The sequence below is a fragment of the Epinephelus fuscoguttatus genome, linkage group LG9, assembly GCF_011397635.1.
Source record: "Epinephelus fuscoguttatus linkage group LG9, E.fuscoguttatus.final_Chr_v1".
Taxonomy (NCBI): Eukaryota; Metazoa; Chordata; class Actinopteri; order Perciformes; family Serranidae; genus Epinephelus; species Epinephelus fuscoguttatus.
The window spans coordinates 22,782,927-22,790,885 of NC_064760.1; the positions used below are offsets into that span (position 1 = coordinate 22,782,927).

At 43.4% G+C, this 7,959-nt stretch overlaps 1 protein-coding gene across 1 annotated transcript; it reads right to left on the bottom strand.

Annotated features, from left to right (window-relative positions):
* Positions 1-483: 483 nt before the first annotated feature.
* On the bottom strand, positions 484-7,362 carry rtn4rl2b (reticulon 4 receptor-like 2b). Its single transcript, XM_049585770.1, has 4 exons — positions 7,172-7,362; positions 5,518-5,744; positions 5,173-5,403; positions 484-3,172 (listed from the first exon to the last, which is right to left on the bottom strand). The coding sequence occupies exons 1-4, from the start codon at positions 7,218-7,220 to the stop codon at positions 2,303-2,305; spliced, it is 1,377 nt and encodes a 458-aa protein (XP_049441727.1). The 5' UTR covers positions 7,221-7,362; the 3' UTR covers positions 484-2,302.
* Positions 7,363-7,959: the final 597 nt, after the last annotated feature.

Genomic DNA, 7,959 nt, shown 5'->3' on the forward strand with positions numbered 1-7,959 from the left:
AAAGCACTGTGTGCGTAAAAGCTCTACTCAGCAGGCTATCGATTCAAGATTTCATGAATGAACTGCTGCAATGCTACACTATCATCACTAAGTCAAGGTTTCTACTATCTAATATTATCTGTATACAGTGGTGGAAGAGGTATTTAGATCTTATGTAAAAGTAGCAATATTAAAGTGTAGAAATACTCTGTTACAAGTAAAAGTACAAAAGTATCAGCATCAAAATTTCCTCAAAGAGCCAAGAGTAAATGCTCTCATTATGCAGAATGGCTCATTTCAGAATCAAGTTTTTGTTGTGGAGTAGAAGTATAAAGTAGCACATGATCATGTGAATGTGTATGTCACTGTTGTACTTATATGCCACTACTGTCTGTAAATACCGTGTTTGTGCTCATGTGCCAGCTCACTAACTTTTGCCCATTTTTTCTTTTCCCATGTGGCATCCTTGACGAACAAAGACGAAACCCCCACACACTTCTGTTGTATTGTTTGTTTATTTTTTTAATAAAGCAAAACACTTTCCTAACACGTTTTCCCATTAAAAAATACAGAATCTAACAGCATCACAGTATCCTTCACACAGAAACTCATAGTCATGGTTCAGGGTGATTGGTAGGGGCGTACTAACATTCAGGGTTGACAAGAACCACCATGAATTACGCAGATCACAGTCAGGTTGGCATTGTGTTGAACAGATTTCTGAGTAAATACCCATCGTGTTGTCCAAAAACACACAGTGGAGTCAGAGAGGTTCTCTTATAAAGTACAGCTTTAATATGGGAGAGATGATTATATGTATGCCAGGTCTGCATGGTCTGTTTGTACCATACAATACAGATATCATTTGAATGCAATTAAACTCTTCAGAGAATCATACAAAACACATGCTCACATGCATTTCTGAAACAATACAGTTTTTAACAGTTATGTGTCCTGCTTAATTCATCTGTGCATAAAGGACTTTTTCAGCTTTCAGTCTGATCTTTAAAGAAATACACACATCCTCATGCACACACACACAGCCCCCCGATAGAGACCAATTGCAGGTCAGAGTGTAATGTAACAGGAGCCTGCAGGACAGAGATCAGAGGCTTCAAACTACACAAAGGGCTGGAGTTGTTTTCGCCCTGTTCTGTGTCAGTTTGGACTAACAGAGAGACAAAGGCCATATTTCAAGGGAAAATCAGGCACATACACACAGTCATTTGAAAAAGAGACCTAAACAAACTGGTCATCTCAGGACTTTGGTTATTAGTCTACAACAGTCCAATCCCACTCACACAACAAAAAGTGAGTCACACACACACAAATCTGAATCTGAATTTCAAAGTTTTTAGGCTGTCTGACAGAGGAAGAGACAAGACCGGAAAACACGAGGGGTGAAAAAGGCCTTTCATTTACGATCTACACATCTCTTCTATCACCACAAGCTGTCGTTTACGAAGCAGCCCTAAAATGTAATGTAAAAATCTAGCTAGCCTGAAAATACAGAGCAGTTGAGGACACGTGTATGTACAGTGATGATGAGTGGTATGTACAAGTGTGGGTGGTGGTGGTTTGCTGGCATCTCTGGGATCACACAAGAGTTTGGATCTGAAGGAGAGAGTTGAGCTGCTCTTGGCTGCAGTTCTGACGGTCCTCTCCTCCTTCCCTGCCTTCAGATGAACATCTTAAGCTCACTCTGTTCACGCTGTATTGATTTTCTTTCCACTTCCTGCTCTAAGTCTTTCTTTTCTCTTCTTAATTCCCTGACTGTCATGATCTGTGTTGATCCATATCTTTCTTCTGCCATCATTAATCAAAACTTCTATTCATGATGAAATAAATAAATTAGTGAAGGACAATGGTGGTGAGTGGATGGTGAGCACTAGTTGACATAGAAAATAGCTGTCAAAGAGTCACAACGCCTGCGTTGTTCACAGCTGAGATATCAAAAAACATCTGGAGACACCACCAGCTAACTGTGTGTTGTGTCTCTATCACTTCCTCATGTTGTTGTAGGTTTCTGCCTTTGTACCGTCACTATCAGAGTCAGTCTTCGTGATCTGATCCCTGCACAAAGCCTGTACTAAGAAGCAGCAGCTACTTCAACACTGAAATCCTGTCCTGCTCTACATCAACTCAGCTGATCTCTGCTCTTTAAAACAGCTCCCTGCTGCCTCGCCTGTCTCCTGTGTCAGTGTAGCACCTCCTGCAAGTCGAGGAGGTAACTGAAAGGAATCAAGATCAAGGTATTTGTTGGAGTTCGAGAGAGCAGGGGGAGAAATCAGAGGGGGGAAAAAGAGGTGGAGGAGAGACGAGTTCAGCCAAAAAGGAAATGGAGGGAGAATGTGACTAGCGAGAGGGAGAGGAAGTGGAGGAGAGACAGGGTGTTGGGTAAGGAGGAGGACGAGGAGTAGGCTGGGTTGTCATAGCCTTGGGCGCAATCCAGATCGAAGCAGCGGATGGAGGAGTCTTCGTTGCCGTAGTTGGTCCAGTATTCTTCTGGGTCCACCTTGGGCAGCGCCTTCTCATCTTCTGACATTTCATACTTGGAGATGGTTTCAGTGGCGGGTTTGGGGAGGTACTGAGGCTTTACAGCGGAAAAGGGGAAGGCCTTCACTGTCTCTGTGCTCTTCTGGTATGAGGCTTTGGATGAGGATGCGGGCTTGTGCTTGGAGAACCACCAGCGGGTCTTGGTGCTGAAGGTGGTCGTGGTGCTTCCTGCCAGAGAGCCGGGGTCAGGCAGAGGGCAGAGGGCGAAGTCCAACTCACGGAGGAATCTGAGGTCCTGGCCACGGCGCTGGGATGGGGAAGTGCACATGAGCTCGGAGGAGGAGATGCGGGCCTTGCGGAACCACTCCCACAGGGGACGAGCCTCACAGCCGCAGGACCAGGGGTTGCCATTCAGGCGGAGGAACTGAATGCCTTGGGTATCCCTCATGGCCTGGCCCGGCAGCTCGGCCAGGGAGTTGTTGAACAGGTAAAGGATGGTCAGGCGGCCCAGGTCACGGAAAGCCCGACGGTTGACCTGCCTAATGCGGTTGTCGTGGATCAGGAGGCGGTCCAGGTTGACCAGGCCTCTGAACACATTCTCAGAGAGGGCACGGATGCGGTTTCCATGGAGGAAGAGATGAGTGAGGTTGACCAGATCTGAGAATAGGTCATCCTGCAGAAAGTGGAGCTGATTCTCCTGGAGAGAAGTCAAAATACAACAAGATTTAGTGCTGTGGGAAAGCACATAGAAAAAGTAAAGCTGTTTTGTTGTTCTAGTTGGTGAAAGTTGGCAGTGATTACTGTCAACTGAGATAGAAGCCAAAAACAACTCCCTCACTTCCTCAGAAGTTACCATATATGTACACTTAGGGGACATTGGGTTTGAATGTAGCTTTACAGTGGTCAGAAGTGACCTCTATTGACTGGAACCACAATGAGTGTGGGAGAGATTTATTTCTTGGCGGGGACTTATTGTCTGATTGGAACAGAACTTAATGTGATGGATTTAAGAACACTCACAGCTGCGATCTCACTATCGGCTTCCAATAAAGCTGATAGCAACAACTCTGGTAAAAAATACAAGCTAATGTTCATAGTGCACTGAAATGAATGACAAGAGTATTTTTTATTTTTTACTCTGTGTGCTTCAAAGCTATTTGGTTGTACAGTGTTGGGTTTTAAGGCCTGTGTAAACCAAGGTAAATAACAGTAGGGGTCGCCAAAGCTTCTTAAGGGATTGTGGGCTCCTCTTGATTTTAAGGGGAGTGAGAAAACTTGAATATGTGAACCACTGGCTTAGAGTTTAGTTAAGTATTTTTTTATTGTCCTGTAAACATGATTTATTCCCTGTGCTTATTTTTTAGTAAAAGAGTATATTCATCTAACTGCAGTTGGAAATTCTAAGGTAAATTAATGGAGCTTTCCCTCTGTATTGTATTATGGCTGTAGCCATCTTGGTTTTTTTTGGAGCCAGAAGTGACCATATTTTGGCGACAGGCTGGCACTGTGGTGGAGCAAGGAGTGGATATGACTGAGAAGCTGGCAGGGACACTATCGACAGACAGTCTGTTGTTTAAAGTGGCCCATGCTTAATTATGCCTAATGTTGAGCCTCAATAAAATATTAACAGGTGAGTTATATATAAATTCACCTGTACAGTTGTCAAGAAGGGGGAAATTAGCTATAGAGACCAAAACTGTTCTTAATAGTAGGCTGTTAACATGTTTATTTCTGCTGTGAAATTGGACATTTTAACATGGGGGTCTATGTTTTGGAGCCAGCCTCTAACAACTGTTAAAAAATTTGCAGTTTTTGGCACGTCTGTGTTGAATTCATGTTGGGTTGCTGCTTGATTTAATCATGTATGTATGACATGATATTCTTTTATTCTATCCTTGTTCCTAGATTTATGTTTGATCATTTTGTTTCACATAATTTGCAGCTAAAACCAACTCAATATCAGTAAGTTGCAATATTTGTTATTTATTAGAAAATTATTCACAAAACAATCTTAGAATTTAGCTTAAGATCATTTTTGATCCCAAGAGTATGCGACACAACTGAGGATTGTTGTTCATTATGAGTACAGATACTGACACATTTTACTAGGATGATGCTTGTACTCATGAAAAGTATATTACTGGATACTTGTTTCATCTGACCCTAATTTATACTGTATGTTGTGTATGTGAATACAGGATTTGACAGCTGCTCACAGTGCTATCACTGATCATCCTGTGTCATTAATCCTGTGCAACTAATCTGAAAACAGTCTGTTGTGCTCAATTAATAATATGATGATAACAGATATTTCAATTTTGTTTTTCTGCTGTTGAATTGAATAGTGCTAATTGGACCTGCAGAGATGTGTTACTTTGGCTCTAGATCTTATCAGTGTTTAAATATTTACTAGCTTATCATTCTCAGTTTGCATTTTTGTGACTACAGTATGTGCAACTCACTGAACCTCCTTAAAACAATCCTCCATCATGCACAGTATGAAAGCGTCTTTATGTGTGTGGGTGTGCAGCCTGCGTGTTGGCAACGGATGTGTCCATAAATCAACTCCACAACACAAGTGTGTATTCCTGCACGCATCATGTGTACATACTCATGCATGACTATCAAATATGTATCTTAACGTGTGTGTGTGTGTGTGTGTGTGTGTGTGTGTGTGTGTGTGTGTGCTCACTTTACCTGCAAGTAGAGGAACTGCAGGCTGTACAGCTTGTGGAAGAGGTCATGGGGGAGAGCGGCCAGCTTGCAGCGATGCATGTGCAGGCTCTGCAGCTTCTCCAATCCCCTGAAGGCTCCACCTTCCAGACGTTGCAGTGGGTTATCTCCCAGATCCAGCTCCTCCAGCACCCTGAGGTTACTGAAGGCCCCAGCTTCGATCCATGTGATGTTGTTGGCATACAGCCAAAGGACCTGCACAGAAAGAAGAAAAATATTTTGATGAGAAAGGGAAAATAAAAGACTATTAAGAATGTCTGCAAATATTGCAGTGAAGTTCAACAGATGCACACACACTGCCATTTTTACCTGTGTCTCAAAGCCAAAAGAATCTGCACGCAGCTCTGTGATGCGGTTGTTCTGCAGGAAAACACGTTGTGAGTCATACGGCACACCGGCCGGCACTATGGTAATGTTCTGCGACTGGCAGCTGACCGTCATGGGCGTGGGGTAACACACACACAGCTTGGGGCATGCTGACACCCCGCCTGGCTTCACCACCACCAGCCACAGAATCAGCCACAGAGTCAGTCCACCTGGAGAGAGAGAGAGAGACAGATGAGGTTAATTCCCATGAGAAGAAAGGGACATAATTGAAGGTCAGGTTAGGAGCAAAGCCTGCAAAGGACCATTGTTGCAGTGGTTAGTCCTGGATAGAGAGACAGACAAAGAAAGAGAGGTCGATTTCAGCTTTTGGCACCTGTCTTTCTTTGCTGTCTGTCTATCAAACCTGTTGCTGTTGTCAGTGATTCTTTTTAGCACTGCTGTGCTCTCAGCCGTGACTTGTTGATTGGGTCCCAGAACTTTGAGGTTCATAAATAATTAACCAGATTACATTACAGAAATCATTCAGCCATTCATATCCACCCTATCACTTTACATAGGTCTCCATAGCTGTTGTGACACCAGTTACATAACTCTAGTTTTCAGCTGTTTAGAATAAGAAATCACCAAAAATCTACTAAAAAGACCTTTAAGGGACAGAAAACGCCAATCACACGTGCCTACCGCATTAAATTAACCTGGTTTCCCACTTCACAGGCTTCCAAAAGGTTGTTTCCGTTGAAAGGTTTGCCACGCAGAGGGCACGCGTAAAACCGGCAACCAGACCCGGATCAGTTTCGGTTCTTGTCAATAATGCAACAGCTTCTTGGCACAGCTCGGATAACGGTGCACAAAAGTGTCCACCGCGGGAAAAGTACATGCATGAAATAATGATGAAGTTCCCATTCATCTGTTGTGCGCAAGAATTTCCAGAGGATCACCTCTTGACCTCTTAACAAGTTGGACTATTAGCTGCGCTGGAAGCTGAGGGGGAAGGGTCTTTTAAGTGGAATAAGACACCTTTTTAGAGTATTCCTACGTGTTATTTACTCTAAAGTCGACTTGAGGTGAGGAATAATGTTCAGAATCATGTGCGCATTAACCATATCTGCATCTCTCCATGCGTAAAGGAGATACGGAGAGACTGGATGACATATAAACTAACTTTGATCATGAGTTGTGAAGATGACGATATCAAATAAACTCACACTTAAATTAGATTTCCTGTGGAGATTTTACTGCCAAAGCTCATGCGTTAAAATGCCGCCAAAGTGCGCACTAGGTTTCCTTCACATGCTACATTCCTCTAAATTTCTATCATACATCATTGACAAAGAGCATTCAAACTTAAATGGGTGTTCAACATTGTGCAAATTACGATTTAAAATAGATCTACATGCAAAATGATTGTGCGTAAAATTCAGTTGTTTTCTGGCACATGAGGCTGCTGATACCCAGGATAACATGGAAACATCACTGTCATCTTATTGCTCCTCAAATCACTTAGATCTTAAGACATGGACACTGCTGAGTGACTAACTGCAAAAACTCAACCAGACTAAATCACAGAAATGCATTTGCAAAGTCAGAAACCTCAGAGCGCAATCAAAGTGCTGGTGCACAATGGAAATCAACTCACCCTTAAAGTTGCGGGCGCTGGAGCGCTTCACGATGCGACGAGTTTCCATCTCGAACCAAAGCCGAAAGCGAGTTAGCCTGCGCGGCGAGGAGGTGCCTGCTTGCTGCTATCTCTGCTGAGGTTCAGCTCTGGTGAACGAGTTGCTGCGGTTTCAAGCAGTGACATGCCGGTGTCCCGGGAAGCTCTTTATACGCGCGGCCGGGTCGTCGCCCACAGTCGTAGGCAGCGGAGGATCCTCTCTACGTCAGCCCGGGAGGAGGGGTGAGAGTCACCGGAGGAAGCGACAAGAAAGGCACTGATAGGACTGGTTATTGTCACTGTCTTCACTGTGAGTAAGATTGTTTGCCTACCTGATTATTATGCATTATGATGAGGTAATTAAAGGCACCATATTCAACAATACATTACAAAGGAAATGTCAGAACATGAGAAAAGAAGCCTACATTTTCATATCTTTTAAAAAATGAACCCTGAATTTACTTTTTGCCATTTGAGGAGAAAGAAAACTGCTTATGAAGAGGTGGGATGGTTTTCGGTGACAACAAGCGAAGAATTTCTGGAATTATATGAATATTTTTTACTGCATAACTAACTGGTTAATTAGAGTGTTTGAGTGGTTCCACCGGCCCATGCGCTCACAAGGGGGTTGGAGGAGGACAGGAGGTGTTAAAACTTATTTGCATTAAAGCCAAAAAATCATCTGCCTCATTTAGTGTAGGCCAGTTTGGAAAGAAGCCGAGAGACGCCTACAATTCAGAACAACAGATGAACATGAAAGGGAAACCCAG

Coding starts and splice junctions, on each gene's coding strand:
- rtn4rl2b (XM_049585770.1), bottom strand. CDS start 7,220: ATGGAAACTCGTCGCATCGTGAAGCGCTCCAGCGCCCGCAACTTTAAG. Junction 5,745..7,171: donor CAGCGCCCGCAACTTTAAGG/GTGAGTTGATTT, acceptor CTCTCTCTCCAG/GTGGACTGACTCTGTGGCTG. Junction 5,404..5,517: donor CTTTTGGCTTTGAGACACAG/GTAAAAATGGCA, acceptor CTTTCTGTGCAG/GTCCTTTGGCTGTATGCCAA.